The following is a 12,965-nucleotide window of genomic DNA, read 5'->3' on the forward strand; positions in this document are numbered from 1 at the left end:
ACACACACACTGATGACATAGTCTGATGTCACCTTCAATTCATACGCCCATAAGTGTCAGACGATATAGCTAAGCACACATCTATATGGACGATACAGATACGCATTCAGATACTCTTGCCAGCTGAAATAATTGAAAAGCTTTCATCTGTTAGTAAAGCAATTTCCCTAATGTCTTCAGAGCCAGTGAAAGACGTGATGAATGTGACTGCTAATGGATCCCCTGTGAGGAGAGAGAGATTAAGAAAGAAATGCAATGGAAAATACAAAGAAAAAGGGATTGATTGTATGAAAGATGAAAAGATGGAGTGACAAAATAAAGAGATGTCAAGTTTAAGCATAGGTAATGTGTAAAACATATTTTCTCTTCATTTACAATATTCATAGAATACAAAAAATGTTCATTAAACAAGCAACTTTGTAAACGGAATTGAATACTAGCGTACTACTTGCATATTGACTGCTGCAGTGATGACATATTTTTGTAGGCCAACCCAGAAGTTAGCATCACCCTGGTACCCTAGGTTTTTCCATTTGCTTTTGGATTATTGGATTGTAGTCTATAAACAAACTGCATTGTGATCACATGACTTTAACGTCATGTTCGCTGTGATGATGTTTAATGTCCCCAACCACCTCTGTAGCCCCAATTAGCCATTAGCAATAGTTTTTCTATTTTTTTCTAAAAGTTAAAGCTTTATAAAGTCTCAAGGAAGTATTACTGATGTATTTTATGTCATAGAATAAAACATGAAAATATCTTGAGCTTGTGTTCACCACAGATCTTATTTCAGGCATTTAACCAAAAACCCATTTAAAAAAACCATTGACTTCATGATAAAAAATTTATTCCTACAGCCCTATATACTGTATAGGTTTCTAAAATAGTGTGTGAACCAGTCCAAACTGTTTTTTATATGTCAATTAGTTTTCATGTTTGATATAGCAAATCATGTATTTAATATACATTTTTGATTGTGTGTGAAATGTCTTTTTGTGATTGAATAATAAATCAAAAAGAACATTTTAAAAAATTACTCTTAATATAATTATGGTGTATCACATTGGAAATGGAAGTGCATTGCTTTGTGGGATAGTATACCAAGTTTGCTCTGCATGCTGAAATTCTGCACACTTTTCACAGTATGCATTCTACATACAGCAAAAATAGTAATAGCACTGATATTTTGCTACACTAAGCAATTTTGGCCCACCTAGCGGTAATATGCGTGTACTGCAGCACTAGTACAAAACAAAGCACTTATTCATGAAACCGCAATCATTCTCATAAAAACAGATGTCAAGGCACATAGACTTTTACGTCATTCTGAAATCTCTACCTCTTTTTCTCTCTTCCAGGTGAAAGTAAAGGCAGAAGTGACAGTAAGGACAGAGCCCTCCGTAGCTCTTCTCCGAAATCCCAGGATTGGGAAACGCCCACAGGACAATCAGCTACGCCCACAGCCACGCCCAGTCGTCTTGGCCGCTCTTCCATCAGCCCGACCACCATGCTTGGGGGTGCGTCCTGTCCATGCGACAGATAATCAGATAAAAACAAATAAGGATGCTGACTTTAGATACTCATTAAACATACTCTCTTCCTTTTTAGAAACAAAAGTTGGGTGTAAACTTGGCCGCTCCGCATCCACGTCAGGAGTCCCGTCCCCTATGGGAACGCCCCAAAGACACGCCCCCGATGCCTCCGCCCAGCAGTGCGGGACCCCGTTCCAGGTACAACCCCCTTATTCCTCAGAATGAGCGAGAGATCGCATGCGTGTGGAGTTCGGTTCCTGTCTCCGTGTCTGTCGGTCTACCCAGCAATACCTTCATGTCTTTGACCTCTGACCCCACGGCTATGTGTTTATCCTATTCTGTCTGCTGCTTCTGCTGCCGTGCTTTTCGTTTGGCTCACGGCGTTCATCGTCTGTCTACGTAGATGCGAATGTGTGTGTTGTTTGTGTTCGGTCCAGATCGGGGCTGCCTTCCCATCGCGCTCTGAAGAGCCTCTCACATTTAATTCGTCCTCTGTGAGCTTATGCCAAGAGATCCACAATCAGGGTTTTATATATCAGGCAGTTTTAGCACTTGAGAAAAAGTCCGAATCTGAATGAGAAGCTCTTCAGAGCGCCGGCGGACAGCTTTACTCTCGACCAGCAGCTTCCTCAAGTCTGCGTCGTCTCAATCACAATGTTTCAGATGCTGTGGTTGGCTTCCTCAGATGTACAGACATCAAACACAGAAGCTGTTAATACCGTAAAATGGGAGAAAACTCACTCTTAAAAGCAGGATCCCGAATCCAAAGCATAGACATCATCACGACTTATTTACCAAATTGATTGAAATATTGACAGCTTGATTGACAGTTTCCTCAAAACACCCCCAGTTAAAGGCTGTTTGATGTGTGTATATATGTATCTAGACATGGCATTTATATCAGCGTCACGTGTCGTATGCTCTCTCCTGTTTGTCTGTGTGGCCAGGTTTTTAGAGCTACACTGTATTATGTACAAAAATCCTGTTATAATAACTTTGTTTTCCACGTCAACATCACTTTCACAGAGACTGGGGAGTCAGTTACACAACTCACTACACAGACTCACCAAGGCATGTTCTTTATATCACAACTGATGAAAGCTACTGTGAACACACACACTATTTTATAGGCATACAGTAATATACAATACAAAACTATTCAGTAATATACTACAATAAAAAACAAATTACGCAATGTATAGCTATACGATTACACTCAATATTATAACAGAAAACACATTTAGTATGTTTAGTATGTCTGTTCTACTCTCACTCCCCAGTTGTGTGTTTGATTGTTAGTGACTGTAATTGAACTAACCCAAATAAATCTCAAAATCGAGGGATAAAACTAACCCCAACAAAGCAGAAATCTAAATAAAACCTTGTCAAAATTGTCTACTTTTCCGCGTCCACTGTGCTTTCTGTGTCTATCTGCTACTTCCTTCCTCAAAAGCACAAATGTGTGTGTGTTTGCTGTATGTGTATAAGTGTGTATTGTACGTGTGTGCGTGTACGTGTGTGTGCATGCCTGAAGTATATGCTCTGTTACAAAACCTAGTCAGCAATACCTCATTTTATTATGGCAACTTTACTATGCTGTCTCCTAAACCTTGTTTTGCCCAAAATTTAAGGCAGCATTGCATGTATGCTTATTATAAATAACCTCAAATCTGTGATATTTTAGTATGATTTAAATACAGTAATTTATGTTTATTAAAGGGTTAGTTCGCCCAAAAATTTAAATTCCTTCATTAATTACTCTCTCTCATGCCGTTCCAGACCCGTAAGACTTTCGTTCATCTTCGGAACACAAATTAAGATATTTTTGATGAAATCTGAGAGCTCTTTGTACTCTCCATAGACAGCTACGCAACAACCACTTTGACACTTTAAAAAGTTCACAGTTCATTTAGTCCAAAATTTTCTGAAGAGACACGATCGCTTTATATGATGAACAGATTGAATTTAGGCTTTTATTCACATATAAACATTCATCAACGCACACATCCGTTGTGGTAAACGGAAGCTCAAGCATATTCGCTTGATGTGCGAGAACCAATGAGGTTCCTTCTCGTGTTACGCAGCACGTTTGAGCTTCGGCCAGAACCAATGAGGTTCATTCTCGTGTTACGCAGCACGTTTGAGCTTCAGCCAGAACCAATGAGGTTCCTTCTCGTGTTACGCAGCACGTTTGAGCTTCAGCAAGAACCAATGAGGTTCATTCTCATGTTACGCAGCACGTTTGAGCTTCAGCCAGAACCAATGAGGTTCATTCTCGTGTTACGCAGCACATTTGAGCTTCAGCAAGAACCAATGAGGTTCCTTCTCGTGTTACGCAGCACGTTTGAGCTTCAGCAAGAACCAATGAGGTTCCTTCTCGTGTTACGCAGCACGTTTGAGCTTCAGCAAGAACCAATGAGGTTCATTCTCGTGTTACGCAGCACGTTTGAGCTTCAGCCAGAACCAATGAGGTTCATTCTCGTGTTACGCAGCACGTTTGAGCTTCAGCAAGAACCAATGAGGTTCCTTCTCGTGTTACGCAGCACGTTTGAGCTTCAGCAAGAACCAATGAGGTTCCTTCTCGTGTTACGCAGCACGTTTGAGCTTCAGCCAGAACCAATGAGGTTCATTCTCGTGTTACGCAGCACGTTTGAGCTTCAGCAAGAACCAATGAGGTTCCTTCTCGTGTTACGCTGCACGTTTGAGCTTCAGCAAGAACCAATGAGGTTCATTCTCGTGTTACGCAGCACGTTTGAGCTTCAGCAAGAACCAATGAGGTTCCTTCTCGTGTTACGCAGCACGTTTGAGCTTCAGCAAGAACCAATGAGGTTCATTCTCGTGTTACGCAGCACGTTTGAGCTTCAGCAAGAACCAATGAGGTTCATTCTCGTGTTACGCTGCACGTTTGAGCTTCAGCAAGAACCAATGAGGTTCATTCTCGTGTTACGCAGCACGTTTGAGCTTCAGCAAGAACCAATGAGGTTCCTTCTCGTGTTACGCAGCACGTTTGAGCTTCAGCCAGAACCAATGAGGTTCATTCTCGTGTTACGCAGCACGTTTGAGCTTCAGCAAGAACCAATGAGGTTCATTCTCGTGTTACGCAGCACGTTTGAGCTTCAGCAAGAACCAATGAGGTTCATTCTCGTGTTACGCTGCACGTTTGAGCTTCAGCAAGAACCAATGAGGTTCATTCTCGTGTTACGCAGCACGTTTGAGCTTCAGCCAGAACCAATGAGGTTCATTCTCGTGTTACGCAGCACGTTTGAGCTTCAGCAAGAACCAATGAGGTTCCTTCTCGTGTTACGCAGCACGTTTGAGCTTCAGCAAGAACCAATGAGGTTCATTCTCGTGTTACGCAGCACGTTTGAGCTTCAGCCAGAACCAATGAGGTTCCTTCTCGTGTTACGCAGCACGTTTGAGCTTCAGAAAGAACCAATGAGGTTCCTTCTTGTGTTACGCAGCACGTTTGAGCTTCAGCAAGAACCAATGAGGTTCATTCTCATGTTACGCAGCACGTTTGAGCTTCAGCAAGAACCAATGAGGTTCATTCTCATGTTACGCAGCACGTTTGAGCTTCAGCAAGAACCAATGAGGTTCCTTCTCGTGTTACGCAGCACGTTTGAGCTTCAGCAAGAACCAATGAGGTTCCTTCTCGTGTTACTCAACACGTTTGAGCTTCAGCAAGAACCAATGAGGTTTATTCTTGCATTTACAAGCAGGTTCGGTTGAGCTTCTGTTTATGTTTGCTGTTCAATGTTTATGTGAATAAAACTCTAAATTAAATTTGTTCATCATATAAAGCTATCGAGTCACCGCTCAATTCATATGCATTTTAGTTATAATTCTGATTAAAGCTTACAAGGGCACATGAATTTTTGTTTCATCAATCAATACTACTAAATAAACAAACTTGACTTATTAGAGTATCACTTTGTCAGCTTAATAACATTATTACAAACTAAAGTATAAGTGCTTCACATAAGGAGGGCCATTCATTAAGAATGCTATCTCTGAAGGCAGTCGCCTGTGTGGCTCACTAGGTATTGAAACAGAGCTATGGTTGTGCTCGTGAGATTTTGTGTTGCCTTTATAAGTGTTTATTGTTTTAATCTGTGTTTGTATAGGTGCATGTCATGGGAAGTTTAATATGCGTGTACATGATTAAGATATTGTGGTATGTGTGTGCGAGAGAATTAAACTGAACGGCAATACATTCAGACTGTTCTGACTTTAAATGAAAATGAATTATTAAACACTTCATTTATTATTAAAGAACGCTGTTAACGGCTTCACTCTCACAAAAAAAATTTATATGAAGGGCAACAAAATCAAAGCCAGTTCTGCATGCACCAACATTGTCTCACCCTTGCCACCCATTAGATGCCCCCAATGCCCTGGGCATGTGGGGACAGCACCATGATGGAGATGATTGAGAAGAAACGTCACCTGTGCAAGGAGATAAAATCCAGACAGAGACCTTCAGACAAAGCCCTGTGCAAACAGGACAGCATGCCCATCCTGCCCAGCTGGAAGAAGACCAACGGGGGCAAAAAATACGGGCCCCCTCCGTACTCCACCCAAACCACTGTCTTCTGGGACACTGCTATATAAAGAGTGACCAGCAAACTACAGCCATGGAGATGCACAGACTGAGGGGGCGTGTCCAAATATTGATTGACAGCTAGCAGGAAGTAGGACTATGTGACATATACAGTGAAGGATCCTCAAATCTCCCTGGTTTCCTATCGCTGTTTATATTTGATATTTTTATATTGAAGATAACTGTCTTAATATTAAATATAATTAGCGGTTTTATAAAGAGGAACTCTCTAAATGAGATCTAAGAGTGAAAATAGTACACTTTAAAACCCATGAGATGATATTTGTCCTCTTCTAAATGGTATTTCTATTTATTTTCTATCCTTTTTTTGGGGGGGTGTTTCTATATTTGCCACTTATCTGTGTGTCTGGGGAAATAACCTATAATGTATGGTGAAACGTGCAGTAATTCCATTGAAAAAACATCGTTGTTTTTGACGCCTATGCATTTGGTTTTACGGCATGGACGGCGCTTTTGTTCATTGTCTGTTTTTCATATGGAGAGTTTATTTGAAAATAATATATTTTTGGTGTCTGTACTTTAAATGTGGGATTGTGAGTTGTCAGGCAGTTGTTCTTATGGCTTCTGGGTTGGACTTGAAGTCGATCGTCTGGATTCTGAGATAGATGGGTTTGATTAGTCGGATTAGATTATGAGATGACTGGGTTATTAAAAATATGGATCAGGCTGTTTTATAAGGTAGATATTGAGTGTGGTCAGATAAACTGTGAGGGCACTTTCTGTTTTGCGAGGTCAGCTGGTGTATTTCAATTGTTAGCGCTGTAAACTCGCAAACACACACTAATATCAGCTGCTTTATGGCCTAACATTTGGTGCTGTTCAACTCCTTTCTTGAATGTTCAACCTTAACAGCTACATGTCAGTCATGCACATAATAAAATTTGTAGAGAAATTCGTGTGGGCGCTTCGCGCATGATCAGGGATCGAATGATGAAAATCCGGTCCTCTAGCTGGCATGTCAGATAATAAATCTCAAATACAGACACCGTTCTTTTATGAAGCACTATGCAGACATACTGTCAGTTTACACGTTCATATATCATTGTGACACGAGTCAAGGGCAGGCAAGAGGCAATATTGTACTGAAAAGGCTCAGAAAGAAAAGACCAGGCTGTCATTTCCTCCGATCAGATGCTGTGCATCCAGGCTTCACCCATAGCTTTACCACGCAATCAAACAGCCAAGCACACTTGACTTTATGTGAACTAGTCATCATAAGCACTTAAACACTAGGATGCCAAGCACGGTCTTGAAATGACAGGAGAGTAAATGCCTTTCTGTGCATGTTTAATAATGATTCTGGAATCAGATCAGATCAAAAAACATATTAAATGCAAGTATACAAACAGAAACATTGCTAATGCATTGTAAGCGCATGGTTCCTTAAGTGTGGCAGTAACAAATCTTAGTATTCAAGATAGCTATAGAGTGCTGTAGGAATGAGTCCTAAAAACCGGTAATGAGTTAGTGTATTTGAACTTTCGGTTCCATCATGCCGAAGTCAATGGGATTTTTGAATGGGTTTGCGCCGGTTAACACAGGCTCAAGATACTTTTCATTTTATTCTAGGATATAAAAAACATCAGTAATACCTCACTTATGATTTTTTAAGCTTTAAGTGTCTTGATAAAGGCAGTTTGATTCTTAAACGTTTTGATCTTCAAGATAATCTTCACAAATGAACAAAACTTTTATGAATTTTAGTTTAGTTTGAATGATGTTCAATGTAACTTGTTAGTTTAAACATCATTCAAACTAAACTAATTCATAAAAGTCGTGTTCATTTGTGAAGATTATCTTGAAGATCAAAACGTGTATGAATTAAACTTTTGGTCACAGACCTTATTTTCAGCAGTTATCTAAAAGTAAATGGAAAAATCCGATTGGCTTTTTGTCAAGGGAACCAGTGTGATGCTAACTTCCGGGTTGGCCTAAAAAAATGTCATCCCTACAGCACACTATAGTGTTATTTTCAAATGTTTGTAATTAAATGAGATGTGTTATTATTCAAGTAGCTTGCTAAATATGTTGGCAAACTATTTCACCAAGTTGCTCCGCCATAATGGCATTTGATTTTGACCTGAAAGAGATAACCGACTATAGAGGAAGACTCATAAACAGTTTACGCTAACACTGCCCCTTGAGGCAATGCTTAGAATAATTCATGTCTTCTATCATTATTAATTGTAACATATTTCAGAACACAATAATGTGAGAAATCAATCATTGCATTCATGTACTTGCATAGAGTATGTTTTGGGTCTTAAAGGGATAGTTCAACTAAAAATGTATCATCATTTACTCACCCGCAGGTCATTCTAAACTGGTACGACTTGAAACACAAAAGAAGATATATATAAGATGTTTATTAGAAAATTGTCTTTTGTGTGTGTGTTTGTGGTTTCAAACAATTAAAATCAATGGGGTCGGTGTTGTTCTGAACCCAATCACTTTCAATTTATGATTAAAAACTGCTGTTTTTTTAAACATCCTATTTTTTGTGTCACGGAAAGTAACACATTTTGAATGACGAGGATGAGTAAATAATGACTGAATTAAAATGTTTTAGGTGAACTATCCTTTTTACATATTAGAGCATTTAAAAAATTGAATAAGGATGGCTTTGAGAGAGGGACTTTGCCCTTTTAAGAGTTAATTTATCACTAAATGATGATGATGATGTGAAATAGCCAATGAGCAGGTGTTGGTGTCATTTAGCAATCGGCTGGTTTAGCTGTCAGTGATTTGAGGGACCAATGCAGATGTTTTTCTGCCAATTAAAAATGACAACACAAACTCTCTTTTAAACTCTACTGTACAGTGGTTGCCATTGAGACACTGTGCTCTGTTGTTGTTTGTACTGCTGTGGGCGGGACTGTGATGTCATGCTGAGGTGTGGTTAAGCCACACCCCTAAAGTTGGGGCTGGATCTCTAAAGCCCCTCCCCTCACTGCCATCCCCATCACACAATCACACATCTAAACCTGCTTATTTAACACACACTTGACATTAGACCAACACAGAGACACTGTAAACCATGTACGAATGCACATAAAATACAGGCACTTTTCAAAAATTGTATCAGCACATGCTCACATACACATGTACAAAGCTGGCATCCAAGTATAAAGCATTGCCTTGGAGACCTGGGTTCACTGTGACTAAAATAAAATACTTTAGGGAGGGGCTTAAATGTCAGTAGAATGATGTCATAAAGGTTTACAAATGAAGGTAAATAACCCTACTAACTAACATAACTAACAAAAGTCACCACAACGAAAATACACAACAATGTAGTAGTTAGGGGGGAAAGGTAAAAAGCCAAAAACAGAGGGGGTGCTCAGTTCTGCAGACCCCCAGATGCAGTAGCACATGTCACCAGTAGATGGCAGTAACAGCCTAGTGTTCTTCATATGCACTGCATTCCAATTCGCATACCGTGTGCTACAAATATGTACTTTACTGGAGAAGGGAAAGTATACTTCTGAGTGCACTGCATTGACATTAACACATTACAGTAACATTATCATTTATTACCATCAATTCATATCCTAAAACATAAAAAGCAGGAGTAATAGTATGCTAGTAGCAAAACATAAGTATTGTGGTCAATATTACCAGAAAAATTATATTCATGGATGTACATTTTGAAAAAGTATATCATCCAATCATGCTTTCTATTTTCAATTTACTATGATTTGGGACACACAAATTATAATCTCATATAGGATGCATAGTATACAAATTGGGATGCAGCCATACAAAGCAGAATTGCATCATGGTATTAGCCTATAGTGAGTCTAACCATCTATCTTTATAGTTTCTAAATGCTATAAAGATTAAAAGCCAAAATGGAAATATTCAGGTTTCTGGGGGAATCTGAAACCATTTAGATCTTTGTATTGCGAGTTTAGAACAGTTAGAGATCTCACTCAACACAGTGAGTTCCTTTGGAGTCACATTCATGGAACCTGAAATGAAGCCAGATAGGTTCTAGAACACTTGTAGAATCCAAGTGGAGTTCTATAATGCATTCTGATTCTAATGCAAATTGTTTTAGAATACGGGTTTTCGTGGCATACTTTGAGAGTTTGTTCTTTTACCACCTAAAATGAAAGAGCCAATTATTGTTCCTCCAGAGTCGTTTGCAGTAATTTTCCAGTGCACTTATATATTACCCATGCAAAGGGATCTTCTTATATACGAAACGTTTAGTTTCCTAGATGTTGGAGAGAAAAAAATCTGAAAATGAATCAGTGTATTCTTCATAATGATGATAAGATAACTTTTCATATCAGAGGAGTTCAAATAGTGGTTGACTCACAAACACTCTCATTCACACACAATCTGTTTCTGCAGTTTTGAGTTTTTGCAGTGTGTAAATATTCTCTAGTTTAATCAGTGGACGCGTTTGTTGCACTATGGGAGTGTAACATAAGCACAGTGGTGTCCAAGTGTGTGTGTGTGTGTGTGTGTGCGTGTGTGTGTGTGTGTGTCTTTTGCACTCAGAGTGTTGCAGTCTTTACCTTTTCTAGTATTTTTATTTTAGAAAAAAAAAAAAGAGTACAAACGAAAAGAGTATGCTTATTGTATCACTGTTTTTCTTTTAAATTATTTACAGAGTATGACAGAAATAAATACATATGTTTTTGCATATTGCTGTCGTATGTGTGGTCATTCAGGTTTCAAACTTTTCTGACTAAGTCTGCATTTATTTGAGCAAAAATACAGTAAAAACAGTAATATTGAGAAATATTATTAGCATTTTAAATAACTTTAATACATTTGACACATGACAAAGCTGTATTTTGATTTTCAGCTTCATTACTCCAGTCTTCAGTGTCACCAGATCCTTCAGAAATCACTGATATGATGATTTGCTGCTTAAGAAACATATTATTATCAATGTTGAAAACAGTTGTGCTGCTTAATAATTTTGTGGTAACTGTGATATTTATTTCCAGGATTCTTTTATTGAATAGCATTTATTTAAAATAGAAAATATTTGTAACAATTATAAATGTCTTTACTGTCACTTTAGGTATGTTTAATGCGTCCTTGCTGGAAAAAAAGTATTAGCCTAAGTATGTGTAACTTATTTAAAAAATAAAATAAAATCATCTGTATGCTACATACAGTAAATAATAACATCACACTCCCATGGCACCCATTCATTTTTTTTTTTATGAAAACCATGACTTGATCTGCTCCACCCTAAAGTTATTTTCGGGTTAAATCTATATTTAGCCCAACTTCATGACATTCTAACACTGAACCTTTGCAAATAAATAAAGACAATGAATATAATATCAATATCAACAAACAATAAAAGGTTCAAATTAGAATCCACAAGGGATCTCTAACCTGATGCCACAGGAGAATCATTGTAAGAACCAATTTGTCTCTATAGGTCTCTACATAATTGTGCTTTAAAAAACCCAGAAGGAAATGGGCCTACACAACAACAGACCTACACACTGTTTTGAACATATTTATAACTTAGCCCCAAAATTTAAAATGTACATGTTAACAACAAAAGTGTGTGGTAAACTAACCTTGTCTGGGCAATATATTCATTATATATTGTCTGGGCAAATGTTGATTTCAACATTAACAAATACATTAATAAAATCAAATTAGTATTTGTTAACATTAGTTAATGCACTGTGTGAACTAACATGAACAAACAATGGACAGCTGTAGGCTATTTTTATTAATGAACTTTAACAAAAATTAACAAATACAGTAGCCTAACACATTTCATGGTTAGTTCATGTTAGTTAATAACTATGTTAACAAAGGAAACATTGTTATAAACTGTTACCATATGAATTTAAGCAACATCAAACATATTTCTTTATAAAGTATGATAGCTAATTAGCCTGCTAGCTTGCCATATAGCTAACGATTAGCCTGATTAGCATCACATTCAATTATTTGCCTGATTAGCGTCACATTCAATTGTTTGCCTGATTGCTTAGCCCAACTTTATGTCAGTAACCCAGAAAATGTATTAGGCCCTATTATATATGTTTTATGCCTAAATGAAAACTAATTTATATATTTTATATAATTTATAAGCTGGCTATCAATTATATATATTTTTTACACAGGTTTGTCCACGAAACAATGTTAGGGTAGCTAACGCAGATTTTAGGTAAAAGCCTAATCGATGGTAATGTAACCTATTTTGCTTTTAAACCATCACCTGTTTACTTCCATTTTAAGTGCCTTTCGTAACTGTGATTTTTCTGTATTTATAATCTGTAGTATTAAACTCAAAGCATTCCCGAAGGATAATTGTTTTGGGACGTGACACTTCACGAATGGAACACAAGATGGCAGTGTACTTTATCAATCAGCATGACTCTCAAACATTAGAGGATATCGCCACATTGCGCCTGTGAGTGAGCGTTCGGTTCGTGCGTGCAGTCTGTTGCTGTCAGATATGACCACCAGCATCCCAGGTGTAGGTTACATGGAAAATATCCTGTCAGCGATCACATACCAGCATGCACTTTAACAGCACACGTTTATTTCCCTCCACAGACCAAGTGTTTCCACTGTAAGTGCAGAAAGAGTGTGCGCTGTCCTATCAAACGCATGCAAGTGTGTGTGACGGCCGTTACCCCAGGGCAAAAGCCTGTTATTTACTTTATAAGGGCATTCCTTCGCTTACACCTCCACCAGAGAACCTAGTCATGCGTTCTTCCATATGTTCCCTCTCTCTCACATTCTCTCTTCTTTTTCTTTTGCTTCTCTGACCCCTCTTTATCTGTTCACAGCATGTCTGCCTCCATCCCTTTCTTCTA

At 38.3% G+C, this 12,965-nt stretch overlaps 1 protein-coding gene across 1 annotated transcript in view; it reads left to right on the top strand.

Annotated features, from left to right (window-relative positions):
* nyap2a (neuronal tyrosine-phosphorylated phosphoinositide-3-kinase adaptor 2a) overlaps positions 1 to 8,944 on the top strand; it is a 37,842-nt gene extending 28,898 nt beyond the window's left edge. The window contains exons 5-7 of the mRNA XM_082179127.1: positions 1,359 to 1,517; positions 1,609 to 1,730; positions 5,913 to 8,944. Coding sequence (XP_082035253.1) covers positions 1,359 to 1,517; positions 1,609 to 1,730; positions 5,913 to 6,143 — 512 coding nt within the window. The 3' untranslated portion in view covers positions 6,144 to 8,944. The remainder of the gene's footprint in view (positions 1 to 1,358; positions 1,518 to 1,608; positions 1,731 to 5,912) is intronic.
* Positions 8,945 to 12,965: the final 4,021 nt, after the last annotated feature.

The sequence above is a fragment of the Leuciscus leuciscus genome (assembly GCF_965113295.1).
Source record: "Leuciscus leuciscus genome assembly, chromosome: 9".
Lineage (NCBI taxonomy): Eukaryota > Metazoa > Chordata > Actinopteri > Cypriniformes > Leuciscidae > Leuciscus > Leuciscus leuciscus.